Source organism: Chaetura pelagica, unplaced genomic scaffold, assembly GCF_000747805.2.
Source record: "Chaetura pelagica isolate M959 unplaced genomic scaffold, ChaPel_1.0 scaffold76, whole genome shotgun sequence".
Taxonomy (NCBI): Eukaryota; Metazoa; Chordata; class Aves; order Apodiformes; family Apodidae; genus Chaetura; species Chaetura pelagica.
In genome coordinates this window covers 12430126-12452643 of record NW_009970723.1, presented here as the reverse complement: position 1 = coordinate 12452643, position 22518 = coordinate 12430126, and the positions used below count along the sequence as shown (strand labels likewise).

The following is a 22518-nucleotide window of genomic DNA, read 5'->3' as shown; positions in this document are numbered from 1 at the left end:
AGAATTTTGTCTTTCAAGGAATACAGATGCTTATCTCTAGACTGCAAGAAGACATGATCACTCACAGCTCACAGCTGAAAACCCTCTCTACACCTAAGTTGACTGTATGTCACTACATGGAAAGAGCTTTATACACAACCTGCAACCTTTATACACAGTGGCTAAGATTTCAGAATTTTCCTCTGCTGGGGAGAAATGAGTTTGTTATCTTCCAAGTATGCCTGGTTTTAATTACTAGGCTGTAAGACATGCTGGCCTGCATTTACCTGCTCATGTTGAAGCTGTTCCTGCTGTTCCTCTGGTTCACTGAACAGTGAAATATTTGCTAGGCTGGAGACAGAAAATGGCAGTAGCCTGATATTTGGAGCTAAGATCTGGAATTTCAAAAAGATCTGACCTCTAAATGAATGGTTAAGTGTTGTTTGTGTTGTCTACATAGTTTTTCACTCAGGACCCTTTTAGTCCTGTTCTGGAAGGTAACAAACTCCTCCAAGGCAACATGATGCTATCTAGATTTGTAACTGCTGCCCAAGTATCAGAAGAACATTTCTCACTTCACCAAGTCTACAGAGTAGATTCTCACCCCCCAGGAGTTTTATACTGCAGCTGAAGAAGTCTTTATTCTGTGAATAAAGCATGTATCAGTGTCCTTCAGACTCCATCCACAAAACAGGAGCATTGGGAACACTTGTAGGGCCCTTGCCCTCTTCCAGACACACCTCTGTACTAGACAGTCAACACAACCATAACCTAACACTGCAGTCTCTTATTTCTAGGTTTTCTCTGCTACTGAAAACTCTAGTGCAGGATGTTCTGCAAGCTCGTAAGTTGTGCTTCCAGCCCTAATTCCAAACATATTCAAACAGCACAGTCAAAGGACTTTCAGGGAGTGAGATAAGATTCCTGTTTTTTTCTAGCTTTTTAATGTGAAGAATTATGCAGTAACACGCTCTGTATATCTAGTATTATAATTTTAACAACACAGAGAAAGAAAACACTATTTGCAGTTTATAAGAAAGCAAAGAACATTGTTATGAAACAGAAAGTTTTTATGAAACAAGTGTCCTGGGAAAAGCACACAGAGTTCTGGACCTTGGGATCCTTAAAGCCTCCTCTCTAAGAAACCTACTCTAGGGCCTCAAGATATTATTTCAGAAAGACTTGCTCTCTGGTGGTGTATATTACTCTGCTGAGCATCAAAACAGGGTAGGCAGAGATTGTAGTCTAATTTGGTGGATGGAATTCTGAAGTAATTGATTGAATCTCATGGAGACCAAGCAGCATCAAACTGTGTCTGCATTTGTAAGCATACCTTCACTAGTAAAGAAATGCTGCCTACATGTGTGTATACACACATTAAGAGAGACAGCATTCAAAAGGGGATTAGTAGATAAGATAAATGACACTGGTTACCTGGGAGAGGTGATGGGTGTACACAGGTTGGAAAATATTGACAGTAGTAGTATCTACACCAAATACTTGCATATATTTGGAGACACACTGATCAGCTGAATGTCTATAGAGAATAATTCTTCAAAAACCTAAACCTAGAAGATGATACAGGTGTATATATGGTACTTACCACTGTGAGAATTCAGGTGCATTTCCAGAGCTCTTGCATTAGAAAAACTTTTGGTGCACTGTGGAAAGGGGCAGACACTGGATATCTGCTGAGCACTATCTTCGTTCTCCTCTGGCAGCTGAGGCCCCTCTCTTTGCCTCCCACTGCAGTAATACATGAGATGGGCCTGCAGGTTCCGTTCGCTTCGATACCAAATGCCACAGGATTTGCAAGGGAATATGTCCTCTACAAGCAAATATAACCAGGTGTAGGTTAGCCACAGTGCACTAAGTGCCAACCAATTAACACAGCTGGATTAATTCCCCTCACTTTCCCACTAAATTCATGCTTATTTAATAAACTATTGAAAACAGAGCCATGGGTTTATTAAAATGTCACTTGCTGGTGAGAGACTGAACATGAGAGACAATTGTTTCTTTCAAAAGGAGATTTTTAAAATAGTTATTAAAAAAAAAGCTAGACATTTTTGGCCTGCAATTATCGATTAAAAAAAAATTGTTTGTTGAGAATATGCAATAATAATTCAATAAATAATCTGTATTTCCAGTACATAACTACTCAATAAGTGACATCTTTCAATTGTATTTTTTCTTCTGTGTACACAAGCCTTTCCAGCATCAGGCCTTAGAAATTTTAAGTGCCAATTGCAGATTATTCTGAAGTCTGTATGTTTTCAGAATGTTTATGCAGTTAATACTGTAAAATCTTGTTGCTCTGATATCCAAGAAGCCAGACTAGACTACGTGTCCTTAAGATCCTACAGTGTTGAATGTAATGCTATACTAAGCAGCATGTTTATTTCCTTGGTTCCTGTCTTTCCTAATATGAGAAGTTAAAATTTCCAATATACTTTTGTCCTCTTGCATTTGGTAAATTGTTACTGTTCCATTTTTCGCTATGTAAAAGGGTTATGTGCTAAGAATAATGTAATTTTTCACTGTCTTTGATCCCAAAGGGGCAGCACCCTCTCTGAGGGGAAAACAATGCAGAGGTTGCACAGAGTGCTTGCCAGCAGCAGAGGGAGTAGATACTTTGATCATGTACTGAAAGCTGTATACTTTACTCATATGAAGAGTAATAATGAATACTGTGTATTTACACAAAACAGACAGATATTTGGTTGTTAATATCCTGTCAGAAGGATACCTACACAGCACATGTTGTTTATCTGTCTCAGAAGGACAAAAGACCTGTTTGATCCCTCTGAAAGCTGAACTTGTCATCCTATCAGTAGGAACAGGAAAGAAATCCCAGTCCTCTAGGGTACATCTACCCTAGTACATTTAACAGTGACAGGGTCCAGAACAGAGCACTGGAACTTCTTGTTTATGTTGTTAGATCACAAGAACTATCCCTCCCACACTTTTCACCTAAGTTAAATAACACATTCACCATTCCTGCATACAGTTTAGAAGTAACCACCCGATTAGGATCTTTCCCTGCAGCTGGTTTGGACACTTCTTGGCTGTTTATGTGACCAACAGAGGATAAAGCTATGAGTGCAGCCAGACTGTCCCAGCTGAACTCAGCATGAGAGAAGGGGCAATTGCAGTCAACATCGAAACACATCTTGGTAACTCAGTCTCGAAGAATGGTTGGCTGCTCTGAAATATATTGCACGCATAGCCAATGATGTAATTCATTATAATTTGTGACAATTTATGTTTAATTTCAAATACTGACATGTTTAAGACAACTACTCTGTTCCAATTTTTAAGGGTAAACAAAGCTGAAGACTCCAACCCACTGAAATCAATGAGTCTTTTACTTGTTAAATACCTACAAATACAGACAACATTTATATTGCTTAGTTTGCTTCTCTGACTGTATTGCTAGTGCTTGTCTACTTTTCTGCTCATTAATTTGCATAAAGTATTTTCATCACTACCACTTTCTATTTTTTCCTTAGCCACTGGATAATTGTGCATGAATTTAAGACCCAAAACTATTTAAAAATTAAGCAGTTAGTATTTCAGTATATTCCACTATTAAAATACTATGGATACAACTTGCATAATGTCCATCTCATGTGAAAGCGGAAGTTTTAGCATTTGTTTTTGGCTTCAAATGGGTTAAAAAAGGTGAACTGTTGATGTTTCCACAGAAGGAAAGTCCAAAAGGAAATTCTGATATGGGCAACATAGAATCACAGAATCTTAGGGGCTGGAAGGGACCTCGAGAGATCATCTAGTCCAACCCCCCTGCCAGAGCAGGGTCACCTAGAGTACATCACACAGGAACTCATCCAGGTGGGTTTTGAATGTCTCCAGTGAGGGAGACTCCACAACCTCCCTGGGCAGTCTGTTCCAGTGCTCTGTCACTCTTACAGTAAAAAAATTTTTTCGGATATTCACCTTGAACCTCCTATGCTCCAATTTACACCCATTACCCCTTGTCCTATCACTGGTCATCACCGAGAAAAGCCTAACTCCGTCCCCCTGACACTCACCCCTTACATATTTGTAAACATTGATGAGGTCACCCCTCAGTCTCCTTTTCTCCAAGCTAAAGAGACCCAGCTCCCTCAGCCTTTCCTCATAAGGGAGATGTTCCACTCCCCTAATCATCTTCGTAGCTCTGCGCTGGACTCTTTCGAGCAGTTCCCTGTCCTTTTTGAACTGAGGGGCCCAGAACTGGACACAATACTCCAGATGTGGCCTCACCAATGCAGAATAGAGGGGGAGGAGAACCTCTCTTGACCTACTAACCACACCCTTTCTAATACACCCCAGGATGCCATTGGCCTTCTTGGCCACAAGGGCACATTGCTGGCTCATGGTCATCCTCCTGTCTACCAGGACCCCCAGGTCTCTTTCACCTACACTACTCTCCAGCAGTTCAGCCCCCAACCTGTACTGGGACATGGTGTTGTTCTTCCCCAAATGTAAAACTCTGCACTTCCCCTTGTTGAATTTCATCATGTTTCTCCCCGCCCAACTCTCCAACCTATCTAAGTCTCTCTGAATGGCAGCACAGCCTTCTGGTGTGTCAGCCACTCCTCCCAGCTTAGTGTCATCAGCAAACTTGCTGAGGGTACATTCTATACCCTCATCCAGGTCGTTGATGAAGATGTTGAACAACACCGGTCCCAGCACCGACCCTTGTGGGACTCCACTAGTAACACACCTCCAACCAGATTCTACCCCATTGACTACAACTCTCTGACTCCTTCCTTTCAACCAGTTCCTAATCCACCTCACTTCCTGGTCACCAAACCCATACCTGATCAACTTATCCACAAGGATGCTGTGGGAGACGGTGTCAAATGCTTTACTGAAATCAAGATAAACCACATCTACCGCTCTACCATCATCTATCCACCTAGTAATTTCCTCATAGAAGGCTATGAGGTTAGTCAAACATGATTTACCCTTGATAAAACCATGCTGACTGCTCTTGATGACCCCCATGTCCTTGATGTGCCTGGAGATAGTCACAAGAACAAGTTGTTCCATCACCTTTCCAGGGATGGAGGTGAGGCTGACCGGTCTATAGTTACCCGGGTCCTCCTTCTTGCCCTTCTTGTAGACTGGAGTGACATTTGCTATCCTCCAGTCCTCAGGCACCTCACCTGTTGCCCATGATTTACTGAAGATGATGGAGAGTGGCCTAGCAATGACCTCCGCCAGCTCCCTCAGCACCCTTGGGTGCATTCCATCTGGACCCATTGATTTATGGATGTCCAGATTACTCAACTGATCCCTAACCCAATCCTCATCTACCATGTCAAACTCTTCCTCTATCTTGACTTCTTCTGGGGCTATATGAATCTGGGGCTCATAGGGAGACCCTGCAGGAGTGAAGACAGAGGCAAAGAAGGCATTCAGCACCTCTGCCTTCTTTATATCCTCTGTCACCAGGGCTCCCACCTCATTCCTCAATGGGCCAATATTGCCTCTATTGCTAGTTTTGCTAGCTATGTACTTGAAAAAGCCCTTTCTATTATCCTTAACCTGACTTGCAAGGTTAAGTTCCAAGGAGGCCTTAGCTTTCCTAATTGCCTCCCTACATCCTCTGACAACAGTCCTATATTCCTCCCAAGTGACCAGCCCCTCCTTCCATGATCTATAGATTTTCCTTTTCCACTTAAGTTTGCCCAGTAGTTCCTTCTTTAACCATGCAGGTCTCCTAGCACCCTTACTAGATTTCCTAACCATTGGGACACTCTGATCCTGTGCTTGCAAGAAGTGGTCCTTGAATGTTGACCAGCTATCTTGAGCTCCTTTATTTTCTAGCACCCTGTCCCATGGGATTTCCCTTAATAGATGATTGAGGAGACCAAAGTTTGCCCTGTGGAAGTCCAGGGTTCTGGTCCTGCTGGGTATTTTGTTCCTTCCACACAGGATATGTACTCATATAAAATCTGTTTTGTTGTGATTACATCAGCTCAGTTAAGATTTTATTAGCATTTAAATTCTATCACCATGCCTTACAAATTAGGTAGTTAATATTGTACAAACAAGGCAAACAAATAATTATCTTACTGTATTGCTTAATAATCTACCTGGTCTTCTGACATTTTTCAAAAAGAATTTTCAGCTTCAGTACAATACATTTTTTTTCTACTATGTTCTTGTTTGTTACACAGTTGTCAGGCTTTTCACTCTCAGTCTATCCTTCTTTCTCTCTTTCTTTACCTTTCTTCTTTTAGATTCTGTAGTATTGCTACATTAAAAGAGAAAGCAAGGAGACTTGCTATTAAGGGGAAGAAATTCAAAGTAGAGTGAAAAGTCATAGCAGTACTGTGAATAATTAGAATGCAATGATTCTTTGAAATATAAATATGTGTAATTTTGTAGGAGTGTAAAATGGTTTGGTTTTTTTGTCCCTTGTTTTTTCTTTCTGGGTTTCAGTGTTTAGGAGTAAGGTAGGACAGGTAACAGCTTCTGTTGTTCAAATTTAAAAAAATGGAAGAGAATATTTCAGATTATCCCATATTTTGTTTTATTTTTATTTTTCTATTATAACCACTTATTTATTTGTTTATTTGTTTTATCTAAATGTTGCATTTTAAAATGCTTTTAAATTCCCTCTTTCAGAGGTTTACCTTTTCTGAATTCACAGCTCAGCAAATCTGCAGGAATTCAAAACTGTTTCTCTACCACCACATTTGTTTTTATTATGTATGTCTTCAAAAAGAGGTTATTCTAAACATTACAGATTTACCTATGGATAAGAAATCATGAGTTATAATATTATCTTTTCCAATCCTTTCAGTTCTCAGTTTTCTCAGTCTAGCCTTCTCTTTGACTCAAAGATTCTTCCAAGTTTAGTCCACATTGAAACTTGTTCTGGTTCTTCTACTCCAGAACACTTTACCTATCTCTATTTTTTCCTGTATTTTCTTTATTTTAGAAATTCTCTATTCAGTCAAATCATATATTTGCTCTTCTTACAGCACTGCTTTTCTTTAGGTTCCACTGTAAAATCATTAAAATAAGAAGCTTTTAAAGGCCTTTCAATAGCCCTTGGAAAAGGTCCTATGTATATATTTTGGGGGAAAACCTCCCAAAATCTGCATGGAGTGTTTAGACCCTATGTAAAAAAAAAAAAGGAAAAAAAAAAAATAAGTCTTGAAGGCTGCTTTCTCTATTCTCTGTTCTAGAGAAGTAAAAGCATGGTCCTTTCTTTGGAAAAGAGAGGAGAAATTGATGAGAATTAAAAGGCCTGTTCTTAGCAAAATCTTAGCAGGTCTTCAAAAACAGCTCAAAGGGGAGTTTTTTTACTGATTTATGTAAATAGAAAGGCAAAGTTGTCAGAAGCCCAATACAAAATATGGAGTAAAGTTCTTAATCCCCACTCCTAGACATATTATTATTATTAAATCAGAGTAGTTAGGTTGGAAGGGATCTTAAATATCATATAGTTCCAACCTCCCTGCATGGGCAGGGACACCTCCCAGTAGACCAGGTTGATCAAAGTCCTGTCCAGCCTGGCCTTGAACACTTCAGGGATGGGGCATTCACAACTTTTCTGGGCAACTTGTTTCAGTGCCTCATGCCCCTCATGGTGAAGAATTTCTTCCTAATATATAATCTAAATCTACAGTCTTTAAGTTTGAAGACATTACTGCTCATCCTGTAGCACTGGTATTAATAAGTTTGCAGAAAATGTTTTGACATTTTGGCATTTTTTTCATTAACACTAATACCTGCCCTCGTGCAGCCCTCTGCCTCACCGCCTGCCCTCGCGCCTGTCACGCGTCTCCCCTCCGGAGGCCGGTGCTGCCGCTCTCTCTTCTGCGCTGCCACGTGCTCAGAGGAGGCTGCCAAATGGCCACTTTTTAACCCTTGCCGCCGTTCACAGCCACACCCCCTGCCACGTCAGCCTTCCTCCCTATTTGAATTAATTTGATTGCATGCCATCACAGAATTGAACTTTCTGATTATTTTAATGATTTTTACTTCCAGCCATCTTTATTTCCTTGAGGTTAGATGGCATGGAGAGTCCAGTTATGCTCCAGTTATGCATGGTGAATGCGTGACTCCATTACATGCCATGCACAGGAATGCATTTGAGGAATTTTGCGGAGTGAGAGGATGGAATTCCAGGGAGAACAATGTATCAGGATGGGATCTGAAACTATTACTCCTCTAAAGAAATGTAAAATATATAAAGACTACCTGCAGTTAATGTTTTAATTTTATTTTTTTTTAAATAATTCAATTTGTTTCAATGGATACTTTTCAAATCTTTTAATGGACCAATTCAGGAAATGAAACATCAAAGGTCAAGCTGAATGAGCCAAAGGTGTTATTTCTGCAAGACGCAGTGCTTGCAGCAAAGGTGCTTCCAGAAATTTGATGCTGCAGAAATCTGACTAATTTGCCAAAGCTGAGAGTTGGCCTCATGTAGATTTGCACAGACACCCTGAGCTGAAACAGGGTGTAAATGAGTCTTTGCCTTTTAGGTTCAGTAATCCCTTCCCTGGTGGCCTCCTTGCAGCTGTTGGTCATAAACACTCGTCTTTCCTAACTGTGGTAACTTGGTGGTCCATTTTAGAAGCTTGTGACACATTCTTTTGGAAAGGCCCTGCACAGTGCTAATTGCTAGTTCTGTGAACAGGTGTGTCAGCTCACAGCAGCCCCACTGCTGTGGTAAAACTGAATGTGCTTAGCTAAAAGACTTGAGTTTGCTGCCAACTCAGTCTCTGGAAGGGAGGACTTGGATGACTTGAACATTTTAAGTTTAATCTTTTAAAACAGGCTAATATAAATGTGCTACTATTAAGATTGTTTACATAGAAAATAAGCAACAACTGAAAAAGAAAAAAAAAAAGAAAACATGTAATGAGATTAATTACCACAGATATTTTAAATAGTCCTGTCTGAAGAGCTTGAAGATGGTGTGACTGTTTAAGACACAGTGTCATTTGGTGTGAGTCTGAGTGGAAGATCATGTGCTTGCACGTGCATTTGCACCTGAAATACTGTGTTCAGTAGTTCAGTACACCTTATTACAATGCTTACAAACCTTGGGGAGCAGGGGAAAGTGCACCAACATGGGGTCTAAATGGAAATGCTTGCAAAGAGCTGAGACATAAGGATGTGCAATAACTCCAAGTGGTGTCTGATGAGGATCATGGTAACAGCTAACATATTTGTAAAGTACTTAGAGAGGACGATGAGGAAATAGAGCTGTATAAACGTAAAAACCAGTATCAAGTTTAAGAAATTGATTTTAATTATATATTTATTATGTATTTAATTTTCCAGTAGAGACAGACTTATCATGTACTCATGTCCCTCCTCTCTAAGGACAGCACTTAATTACATGCTGTACTTTGTCCATGACAGGGTCTGTTGATGCCCAGAGGATGTAAAAACATTCTTGGGTAGCCACATTGAATGGAGATACTACAATAATTCAGTGTTGCTATAAGGCATGACCTCCATTGCTTTTTGAAACAGCCACAGAAGAAATCTGTTCTTTCTTTCTATTGAGTATTATGAATTTTTACCAGAAGCTGCAACTGTAAGCAACAAGCTTACTTGAGCCACAGAGGCTGGACTTTGTGAGCTAACAGGCCTATCTTATCTGCTTTTTTAACTGTTCTGATCATATTGCCTCTTGGAGGAGATCACAGAAGCTCTACTCGAAGGCAGGTCGGATACTCTGGTGAGGCTCTTGCAGAGCCCAGCCACTAAACCAATCCTCCTCTTTTTATCTCTATGGGTTCATCTGAGATGATGGGGGAACAAAAGCAGGCTTCAATCTGTGGGTTTGAGTTGTGTGGTTTCTGTGGTCTTGAATTCACTATCATTGTATTAGCTCTTCATATGTGCCACAAAGTACTGCTGTTTTACAAAAAAAACACACCAGAGAATAGTATTCATCACTTACTATTCACAATAGCCGTGGGCAAAATAGATGCCATTGCAGCTTGTTGAGGGAGCAGTTGTATGGAGTCCAGCAGGCGTGCAGGATACATCCCTTCTGTGAGAGTCATCTGACTAGCAGCTTGCAGCCTTGAGTCAAAATCTACAACAAAGGCAATCAGCTCTTCACCCTCTGAGATGGCCTTAGTTGTGGTACACCAAAGCTGCCCTCCTACAGGAAATATAAAAGCAGAAAGATTTAATTGATGATATCAGATTCCAGTATTTAAATCTTCAGTGCCATATCTTCACACGCTTTTAAAAACATTTTATGGCTTGTTCAAGGTGAAGAGGCAAGTGATTTTTACTTTCACTGTACTCCTTCTGTCAACATAGGAATTTTTAATGTATAACAATTTCAGGATACTTTTCCTAACTATTTGCGGCATGAATATTCATTTTAATTTGCCATTTTGTCTCCTAAAATGCCAGCATCATGAAAATCAAATATAGGTGAAAATGTTGTATATAGCATTTTTCTTATAATTGCTTTTCACCAAACTTCCTGTATATTTTTTTCCTATGTGCAATTTTGTTTTATTTTGAACATCAAATCACAGCACAATAAAACCAAACAGCTGCAAGAAAGAAATCAGATTTCCCCTTAAGGGTGTTCTTCCCATCCCTTCTGTTTGCCACCTCTTACTCTAAAAAATCTTCCCTTATGTAATATTCTTCGTAACATGACTGCTTTATCTCTGCTTACACTGACTGAACTTCCTGAAAAGAAGATATGCCAAAGATCTGTTTCATAAAGGCTTATTCAAATAAAGGTTTGTTTAAAAGGGGGGAGGTGGAAGAACTTTCATCAAACAGAAAGATACACTATAGCTCTGTGCCGCAAATGTCACGTGTAGTGCATTAAAAAGAAAATTAACTATGCGAGTACATCTACTAATGTATTTGAATGTGATAGTGAATGCTCATTTATTTAACATGTTTAGACAGCCAAAGCACTTATATTGTGTTATCTACACTCTCAGGCCTAGATACATATCCAATACAGTTATGCCTGAAATAACGTTGCATACTTTATATGTTCTAAAGCTTTTTTTTTGCTCAGGTTTTGTATATATAGAAAAAGCTATATGTTGTATTCATTAGGCAAGCAAAAACTGTACTCATTTTGATAAGTAATATTGCTGTGTTTATCTTTCGGCATAACTGCCTTTTCAACTGCACTTCATTTTTTTCCCCTCAAAGAGATTATAGTTTTAAAACAACTTGTTGCAAAAATCTGGTAGAGGAGATAACAACAGTGTATGATATGCCACAGCTAAATGGAAGAATTAGGACATTGTTTTAGAGAAATCTTGGACAATTAATTAAACCAGTCTATTAGCTTTCAAAGATGAGCAAACAAAACAGCATCAGTGACAATGTGTTTCATTGGAAAAATAAAGCTAAGCTTCCAGACCTCAAAGTGGTATAAAAGTTTCAAAGCAAGAAAAGCATATTTGTATTCACCCTTCAGTAATACAGCAGTTGAAGGTGGCTCCACAGTTTACCAACTATTTACTGTGATGGGACCACGCACACCAAGGTTTACTATCCTCCAAAATCACAGCATTAAATGGTGCAAATCTGAATAATTTCCTTTAGACAATAGGAAGATAAAATGTGAAGATAGTTCCATAAATGTCTACAAATGCAAAATGCTAACGCCAAAGCAGGAATTCAAACATTTGAAGAGCACAGTCTGACTTACTGCCTGATATGTCAGGAATAAATATACAGAAGCCTTCAGAGTTAAACTGGTATAAAACCTGTTCAAGAAAGATCCAGGCTGAGTTCCTAAAGTGTACTTAAGTAGCCTTGTAGATAAAAATATGACACACACACTGCAATTTGAGAACTTGAAACTGGGCACTCTCACTGCAAACACCTTACAGTTAATTTTCTGGGAAAGACAGGGCTTCCATTATTAACATGCACTTCCATTTTATTTATATACAGAAGGTATAATAATCAACTAACACATTTTAGTATATTTTATTACAGAGTAAGAGCTCTTTCTAGACCATGTTATTCACTGGCTTTCTTAATAAAATAAAAATTCAGAAGAACCAACTGCGACTTTCTCCATCCCAGCTTTTCACATGCTGTATACTTGGTGGGGAGAGGGGTAAAGAAAGTGTAGTTGATTACTGAGTCTCCAGCTGCAATCAGTCTGGATCAGCTAAAAGGCTGACTCAGATTCCTGGTGTTAGAGCTCCTCAGGGTGTTGACTCATGTCCAGCAGCAGATTAAACTCACACAGCTGAAGCGAGCAGTGACCTCGGCTGCCTGGTCTGCCCAGCTCCTGGAGGCTGTCACACCTACAGCAGCCACAGCTGAGTGCCATGTGTGACAGCTTTGGAAGCTCAACAATCTCTTGGCTTATTGAAGGAAATCAGAAGTACAGATGTTTAATCCACTGCTGCATTTGAGTACAAACCTTCAGCGCAGCAGGATTCAGATCCAAGAATTACACTGCTACTTTGTTTTCTTCCATCCCACTCCGTAGAAAAGTGATAATGACATATATATCCATGTTTTTATAAGCACATTCTATTTTGTTAAGTTAAATCCCTGGATGAGCTCCCAAATGATGCATTCTTCCAGATACTGGAAATGCAGTACACCATCTCTGCAGCAACAGTTACCCACAGGGACAGGACACGGTACAGTCCCCTCTCGTCCCTTTCTATGCTTGCTTGCATGCAGTAAGACAATAAATAGCTGCTCTTTCTTCCCTTCAATGCAGTAAATGCAAATGGTGGCCTTCATACACAGCAGGAAAGCAGTGAAAGAGAAGTCTCCTTCAGCCTTCTACCACACAGTTAGGGAAATGATGCGTAGAGAACCTCGCAGAGGCTTCCAAATTGAATAGGAAGTTCTAATCATGACTATCATATGAATTATTATGCTGTCTAGACACCCTTGTCAGGGACTGGGGCTTCCTTACAGGTAGTGGTTACAAAACAGGAAGAAAGTTCTTGCTTCCCACAAACATTTCTACAAGCTAAGACACAACTGACACATACACAGTAACTTCTCAGGAGCACATATTTTCATAAAACAAAGGACAGTGTTAATAACAGATTTTTCAAGAGGATAATACGGAAGTTTTGCCTAGTACTTGTTGCAATGCAGAAGAAGACAGGAAGACATTTGCCTGAAATATTTGCAAAGGCATGAAGACTTCATAAGGAAACACAAAGGCCTGTTACTTACGAGATGAAGTTCTGACTAAGCTGGCTAAAAATTTTTTAACCAATGGTTCCTTTTGTATGAGAGAGCTTGTGGGGATGAAATGGTTCTAATAAAATTTTACCAGACCAATTTTCTTAATCCTAAAACAGACAGTCATCAGAAAAGGACTGGTGATTTTGGACCTCTTCTTGCCTATAATGAGTGCACTGGTCATCCATTTATACTGAAAAGGGTCTTACTCATTTTACAGGGTGGGTTAAGAAAAGTCTTACTCTCGTTCCAGTGTAGAAGGGAAGTTTGTGAAATACTAGAAGGCCTTGTAACATTGGAAAGATGTTTTCTCTGCAAGTCTAGCTCTGAGTCTGAAATTGAAAATAAACATCTTGAGTCTGTATTATATTTTTTTATATCTATGGTTAAACAAAAAAGCATATAAAATAGATACAGATTAAGCAGAATAAGAGAATAAAAAACTCTGTAAACATGTATTTATTTGAACTCTTCTTCTAGTTCATTTTGCAAGGAATTAGAAATGCTCACTGAATCATTTAAAGTTTGCAAAGTTAAAAAATATAATGTTGAGCAAAGTAGAGAAAAACATTACATTCCACTTGCATTGGCACGAGTTCTTTATCAAATGGATCAGGCACTGAATCAGCTTCCTGACACCTTCAGAGTTGCCACCAAATTGAAAGGTTATTTTAGGATTCTCTTCTGTTCCTGCATTTCTCACTATAAATATTTTTGCTGCTTGAAAAAATCCAACACCATCAAATAAATAAATAAATAAATAATTGAAATACCAAAACAAAACAGCAAACCAGCTTTCTAGGCAAAGGAAAAAAGTAAGAACTTGGTGTCCCTGAAAAACTGTGGACTTAGTGTTCTTTGTAGCGTTTATGATCAAGATTCTTGTGCAAACAGATCTGGTTCCTAACAGGAAGCTTATAAATCATACTCATAATTGCTGTCAAAACTGCAGTGGAGTGTAGTGCAAGTTTTGATAGTAAAGAATAGAGTCACAGTTCAAACTTGATTACATTTTGGAAATTCATGCTGCTCTTACAAGAATCAGTGGTCTTAAATATCTTCTTCTCCTGCCAAATTTTTCACTTGCACTTTTTATTATTTATGAAATCAGTGTCTGCACAATGTCATGCAGACCTCTGCTGATAAACTCTAATTAAGATTAAGACAAGCCTTTTGGAAAGGATCCCATCATTAGCAAACATGATAAACACAAAAATACTCCCTACTTGTCAACCAGGAGCAATTCAGTAACCTAACAGTATTATCTGTTGCTAGGCTACAGAGCTGACAAAGCTTCAATTATATTGTATGGCCATACCTATAGAATACTGTATAAGCAAAATGTATCTAATATAAAAGCATTTAACTTCATCCATGCTATCTGTAATTCATGACTTCTTTCAATGGCAAAAACCAGGTTAATAATTACATAGCATGCCGGAAAAATCTCAGCGATGCGTCATGTTTGCACAATTTTTTCTAATTTATCTCTCTGATTGATAGACATTTGCTTTGTAAAAATAATAAAATGCAAGCAATGGAATGCTGTAAACCACAAGCACAACTACATCTGGGCTCATCAAGATATGGAACCATACTTAGTATAAAAAATATATAGTAAATGGAACCAATTAAATCATATTTAGATGCAGTAATACTCTATCTTCCCTATTCAGAACAAAGAGTACTGTGGTGGTAGATATGCATGCTAATACAAAACTTTTTTTAACATAGGACCAACATATAAAATACAAGGGAACCTGCTTTTCTTTTTTTTGAAACAGCCCTTCATTTTTCCCTCTAGGTTTGCATTTTTTTTGGAAACAATGTGACCTCTACTATCCTATTTGGAATCAGCAATTTGCTCTGAAGATTTAAGTAAAGCAATGGCCCTTCACTCATTCTGATTCTTAGAGACCTACAACAATCCCAGGGAAGACACAGTCCTCAGCACTGTGAGCCTTCTGGTGGAGGGCTTCTTTTTGCCCTAAAAATCAAGAAGAAAGTGCATTCTTGTTATGTTTACTTTAATGGTAAATAGAAGAGTTAGTTAAAAACCTTTTTTTTTTTTTTTTTTTTTTTTTTACCCTAAGGAGTCACTGTTTGTGATCTGTAGGTCACAGACCGAAAAAAAAAATATATTAAATTTAAGGGTAGACTCCCCTCTATTAACTTCACTGGGAGAAAAGAGCTTAGAAATGGATGGAATCATAAAGTTTCTTGATTTATACCGTTGTTTTTAGGAAAAGTGACTTAAGAAAGCCAGTAGCTAACAAGATTTCCATTGCATAAAGCTGTTTCATGGAAGGAAGCACAGCTGTGTTTTCACAGATGAAGCAGCATAACGATATAAGCACATATTCAAAGGCAATCTGAGTTTCCCTGTCTTTAATAGCAGTTAGTTTTCCTTTCTGAACCATTTGACTGTAGTTTTTGACCCAAAAATGGCATGCATCTTTCACAGAAGGTTAGGAAATCAACGGCAATTTCTATTAAACCCAGTTTTCTGTGCCAGTAAATTCAGGACTACTTTCGTGCAGTAACATTTATGATTACTGGATTTGATTGTGTTGCTGCACCAACATATTAGCCCATTTCCTGTACACACATCTTTTTTTTGCAAGAAGGGTCAAAAGACTATCAGAATGTATTTAAACAACAGACTGTTACTCTCAGCCATTTGCAGGCACTGTCATCTGAAATAAAACTTTCTCTCCCAATGAAATATTCTGATTTGTAAAACAGATTATTTTTAGTAATGGTAATGGAGGTTGGAGTTAATTTATTATCTTCCCTCCTTTGTTGCACAGGTTAAGCATTTAAGGAGAATTTGCACCTCACAAATAGGATGGATCTTCATATTTGGGTTCCTTCTGCTCTTCACCCATGGGGTTGTGACGACTCAGCATAATGAATGCACAGCACAAGTAACTGGACACATCTCTAATTTTTGACATGAACAAAGTACATATATCTATATGTCGACACATTGTTTAATAAAAAAATATAATTAATTAAAATCCAATACTGTTGAAATTTTTGACAGTAGAGTGGTACAAGGAACAGAACTTATAAATTATGTGTGCCCCTTCTTTGAAAAATGCTTTGGAGGCTTCTTTGTGCATTGGCAAATACAGTAGGAATATGAGGTATTGTGTGGATCCTCCTGCACAGCACCTGATAAAAGAATAAAGAGCTGTGACATATTCTTAAAACAATAGAGGAATTAAAGAGAAACAATGGGCCAGCTGCTTCATTAATACAATCAAAAGAGAGCCCAGCACAGAGGAGTCCAGATAATTAAGTACTACTCTTTTAGAACTTTTTTTTCTATAATAAAATTGCTAAAAATTTATTAACTACTTCATAGTTGTTAGGTAGATCTATGTACTTGTTTATTTAGGTTGATTAATGCCTTTTCAGTATTCTACAACATGCTAACTCATGGTTCATACAAGTTTTTGAATAAAATAATGTAAGAATAAGTGATATGGATCTGTGGTATATGCAGCAATAAATCAAAAGCATTTTGTGTGCAGCCTTTCCAGTTACTAAATAATTCTTCGCATTTTTCACGTGTGTAAACCAAAAACATATTTTGCACAGTATTTTTGCCATCCATGTATTTTAATGCCAGGGCTTCGACCGTCTCATTGTGAAGTGTCTCAGAAAACACCCCTGAAAATTCAGACTTTTCAAACTCTCAGAAAAAAAAATAAATTAGTACTACATGAAGATTAATGAGATTATTTCCTAGCATCTTCTATCATTTTTGCTTGTTTACTGATCAAAAGAGATTGCTAAAAGATACTTGACCTTTAGTTTTATCTAAACCATTGCATATTATAAGCCTGCAGTGTATCGACTGCGGGAAAAGTAAAACCTATTACACTCTATAAAATTAGACCAATTCAGTAGACAAACCAGATCAGTTGCCACTTTCAACACTACCTTTTGTTCATCATAAAATGTGGTGCCTGCTTCATTTTTACCTCACTGAAAAACAGCAAAAAATAAAGGAATCACAACAACGATATTTTTCAGAACAAAACACCGGAAGCTTAAAGGCACCAGCCAAACTGAAGAAGGTGGCTTTAAAATCCCTTCATTTTGAGATATAAAATGTCTGACCAGAAACAGGGGAGAAAAATACTCCTTTAGAATATAGCTCTTACTTCTGCACCTGAGTCAACCTGAGCTTTGGGCCTGACTACAGTTTAGTCATAGGCTGACAGTTGATAATGCTTTTACCTGAATAGATGATTTTATAGTTAAAACTGCCAGGTATTGTATACCTGATAAAGAGAAAAATAAAAATATTAAAGAAACTTGTCAGTTCTAGGGAAGTGAACCACCGAACTGGCATCCCTGTGTAATGGGTAGGTCTCTCCCTTGCTGCAGTATGACTACTACTAACATCACAATCTGTATTGCAGCAGCTCTTAATACTGCAAAAATCTTGATCAGCTGAACCTCAACTGGAGCACATTGTTTCTCAAGAGCAAGGAGTATAACAAATGCTAAGATTTGACCTCTTATTTTTTCCACTGTTGTCTACCTGCTTTTTGTTCGTTTGAGGATTTCTATGTGTTTCCTCCAATTAAATATCAGGGTATAACACTCAACGAGTTCTGTACGGTAAAGAAGCAAAATATATTAGCATTCAAAAATATTCACAGGAAAATAATGTGGTAATTTTATTTGCCATTTCCCCCCCGATAGAGCTGTCACAGCTTATTTACCACAGGGGGAGACAGTTAAACCCATATCCTTAGAAGTTCTATGCATTTAAGAGGCTTATATATCTCTTCTGGGACCCTCGTTCAAATCCTGGGCTAATCAGAGTGAATACATATCTTTCTATTAGATGGCTCGAAAAAGTCTTAGGTGATATCAGTTCCTGGTGGACGACAGTCCACAGTGTAAAACTGTTAAATGTTTGGCACAAATGGCAACACTTATGGAATGAAGCTGAAAACTGTAATATCCTCCCACATCACAAGAAGTTAAGTCTGCTGCTCAGAGGTTGAAATTAAAGCCTGCCTCAAATGATAAACCTGTTATATTTGCTTAATTCAGCATAAACTCAAACAAGGAAGTCGAAGGAGTTATTTTGCAAATTTAGCCATTTTTGCCTTTCTCCCCTCTTTCCAAATTCTTTTGTCTTGAGTGTTACACCTTTTTTACATTTGAATTGGGTCTCACTTGAGTGCCATTTTAGAATTTACTAATCCTTCAGAAAGGAAATTATAAACAGCTTGAAAAAATTATAAACCCTTCCTGACATTGCCCATGTTGTACTCACATCAACACTGCAAAGGAGCTAGGACTTACTGTAAGAAGCAAACTCGTCTACCTTTCTACTTTTTACAGGATCAGTGAACAGGGACTGTCCAAACAGCTTCCCAGTAGGCATTCCCAGGGGACCCCTTCTGCTTCCCCCAGCTTTTGTGGATGCACTAAGTTTCAGAGAGAGAGCAATGGACCAATGAAACCAAGTACTCTGAAGCAGGGCATTGGATACACACATTCCTACAATCCCTGGTTCCCTAACAGCACAGCTGTGAAGTGACCTTTCTTAGCCTTACAAACACAGCCATGCCTGTGGATTGTCTTTTCAGAGTTATTTTGTGAGACTGGAGTGTATGAAAAAAGGAGGTGATTAAATGAGACAATAGATATGCTTTAATGGCACCTTTCTTACAGAGAAAGCAGAGTAGTCTACATCTTATCAATGGATTTTCTGCTGTCTTGTATCTGCTACTGTAGGGCTCATTTCTTGCCCCTGGGCAAATGCAGAGTGAATGGGAAAGGCACCTGAGAGGAAGGAAGGATTATTTAGAGGGAGCTGGATTGATAGGTTGCATTTGTAAAAGAAACAAACAAATTAAATAGAAGGACAAATGGGGGAAGTTCTAGAATGGCAAAACCACAACAAGAAATAAGTATCGGCTATGAGACCTGGTTGCTTACTCAATACATGGGCCACACTCCAGGAAAAGCACATGGCTGAGGAGAAACAAAAGCCACCTTTTATAATGAACAGAAGCTGGAGCATTTAGTTGTGCACATTGTAACCTTGAGAAAATACTTGCTATTGTTGCTAGTTATCTTGGACCTTTCCTCATGTTAACATACAGCTCACAGGTTGAAGCTCAAGAACTAGTTTACCTCAGCTATAACATCCATGGAAGGAAAGCAGAACTTCCTGATTCAGAAAGAAAATCTTGCTCCCACTTAAGCCATTAGAACGTTACACTGGCAGTGGGGGAAACAAGACTGTGACAAATCAGTGGCTCTCTTACTAAACAAACAACTAATTAAAGGCATTTAACATAGATTTGCATGTTTAATATGTTTTAAAATACAAATGTCATAGAAGCTACAAGAAGCACACAACTCAGTCTTTTATATTTAAAATGCAACTTACAAAACCCCCAATATTACCCACACACAGAAAACCTGCACCAAAACCCCAGATTTCCTCCAGATGTGTTAAACATTAGGTATTGTAGATTTGCCTTTAATGGTAGAAGCTACAAGTAAAAAGGACTGAAAACTTGCAACAATCAAAAGCATTTGATTTCCTTTCCACCTTCCAAGCTATATACAATGTCCAAAGTAAACATGCATTGTAAACCTCTGCCAGTCTACTGTTTAGTTCATCTGAGAGACTGTTAACACCAGAAAACAAATCCTGTAATGCTAACAGCAAGACTGACCTACCACTGGTCATAACTGAAATAATAAAAAAGAAAGATTATGAATGGGCAAACAGTAAAGACTCTTGCACGCTAACATGGATTAGCAATTAAAGAGAATTCTGTACTTGATGTTTTCTTCCAAAACAGGCTTAACAAGAAATACCAGTTTATTGAGCATCATACAGGTGCACAGGAGCTGTCACTGTCTGCCTGGTCAGCATGATTTTTAAACGGCCAGGAAAGAAGTGTCTGTATACCCAAAGGCAAGCTGTCAAAATTCAGGCTGCAGCTGATAAACTGATTACAAAGCTGCTTAAGACTTTGCTTGTAAACAAAAGCATTTATCAACTAATAATTTGCAATAAACTGATGTAACTCCCAGCTGAGCCCCCAACTGTAATTGTCTTTACCATCTGCCTATTAAAATACCATTCTTCATCACCAAGTAGGAGCAGAAGGGAGAGAATCTCCAGCAAGTACACAACTTGCATGCTTATAAATAATCTGTGAGCATTTCACACATTCATTATGACTGCCAGGTTTTGTATACTTCATTTTCTCTTTTTGAGAGGCAAAAAGGTGCTGTAAAGTGGCAGAAGACAAATTAATAGATGCTGCCTGGTGCAAGAAAAAATTATGTAAGTTCATCATATTCTGCAGTTTCTTAATTTTTTTTTCTCTTTTTGCTACTCCATAGGAATATCATGATGGAAGCCCCCTCAAGCACAACTTTGCAGATTAAATTCTCAATTTCTTTTCAACTTGTCAGTTTCATTACTTTTCTTTCTTATACATTCACTTCTTAGAGCTGCTTCTATGGGAAGCCAGTTAAAGCATGTTGGCTCCCCAGGGAAGAGTCTGCTGGGGTCTGAGGGATTCTGCAGATTCTGTGGACCTCTACAGGGTCACCCTTAAAAGCATTTTTCCTATCTTGTTGAGAGGCTTTCTGAAAATTAAGTGAAAGTACATGCTTTTATTTTCTAGCTATTGACATTTTTAGTCCTGAGAAAGGTGGTAGAATTTATACAAAGTTCAAAATTAACTAGTTCAGATGCTCTAAATCTGATACACCCCAAAGGAAGAAACACTTTGTTAAATGCTTAACATATTCAAGTCTGAGGGGGAGAATACAGGAGAATTGATCCTATGCCTAGAACAGCAGCCCCTCAAGATGTGTCTGCATTAAAAACTGGTTTTAACAGAGAATGATGCTACAACTTAGTGCAATGCACTCGACCAAACATTTCTGCAACCTGCACTCTCAGACACTGTTCTAAATGCAAAGCTGTGACCTACAGTTAGTTTACGTCTTCAGAAATATCTATACAAAATGCACAGATGCTTTGAATGCAACTTGCTTCCTGATTGCCTTTCCAAATTCCGACTAAAATGATCTGTTTAGCTAAAGTGACGCTTTTCACGTGGACAGAAAACATTTTAGGTCCTCACGGGGAGGAAAATGGTGATCTAAAAGAAGAAAAAGAGGATGGTTCCTCCTGTTAATTGATTGTTGACCTGTTAGTTGTATTGAAATGCAAGAAATGAAAGGATGATCTGTCAGCCATGCTCACAGAAGCAGTCTCATTTCCTTTGCTGATAATCTTTCTCTACCTCATGGCACCTTTGTTTGACCCTTCATTACTACTAGTGTTGCCTGCAGAACACCACCCCATTCCCAAGAACTAAAAAAAGAAATAAAACCTCAAGACAGTTTGAGACCTATGGACTTAATTGTTTAAGACATTCCACTCAAGGCAACTATGCTTGTAAACTAAGGGAATTTTAAATGTATATAATGATATATACTCATGAATATGTTGGCTGAACTGGGTCTTCATATCCCAGCCTGTATCCACAGTACCAGGACAAGATATAGGCAGAGGTGAAATAGAGGGAAAAGTGAACAATAGGATGCATAGATACAGAAAATACATGGATGAATTTATTTATTTTTATTTTTTTTTTTACTGATGTAAAGAATAATTTTTATTGAACATTAAGACACGTTTATGAAAAGTACCTTTCAAACCTCTGTAGTTAAGAGTATTTAAGAAGTAGAAACTTTAAATAACTTGGTAGGGTGAGAATCTCAGCTTGACAATACTGAGTTATGTTACGAAGTTAGAAGAGTCAGAGTTTGACTCTGACTCGTGTTACAAATATTTTTTTAAATGACAGTCAAACAAAAGTTGACAATAAAGTTATCTGCCATTGAAATATTACTTGCAATATGCAAAATCTTTTATATATACCATTTTGTACTTCTCAGGTTCCTGAAAAATTACCATTCCTTATTCATGCAAATAAAATACATCCAAACACAGGCCTCGTGCAGTAGAGCTGTTTTATGAGAAATTAGGGCAGATATTTAATACCAGAGGAACACTTTTCAAATATATGCCTTATGCTACCCATTACATGTCTTTGTAGGTATGGCACGTGAATTTCAGCGAGCAGCCCAAGCCCCCAGCCAATCCCCAAGGGCAGCCCAGGATTAATTAACTAATGAGTCCATTTTTAGTGCACACACGCCTGGTGAGCCAAGCTGGAAACAGCACCCGGGACAAGACTCCCATTTCACTTCAGCACTGAAGCCTGGGGCAGGGAGCAGCCGGGGGGCAGCCGGGGG

The 22518-nt window shown here is 38.4% G+C and overlaps 1 protein-coding gene across 1 annotated transcript in view; it reads right to left on the bottom strand.

Moving 5' to 3' along the window:
* ZFPM2 (zinc finger protein, FOG family member 2) overlaps positions 1-22518 on the bottom strand; it is a 431509-nt gene that overhangs the window by 5036 nt on the left and 403955 nt on the right. Inside the window, exons 6-7 of the mRNA XM_010006533.1 lie at positions 9926-10132; positions 1583-1807 (exon numbers count right to left, since the gene is read on the bottom strand). Coding sequence (XP_010004835.1) covers positions 1583-1807; positions 9926-10132 — 432 coding nt within the window. The remainder of the gene's footprint in view (positions 1-1582; positions 1808-9925; positions 10133-22518) is intronic.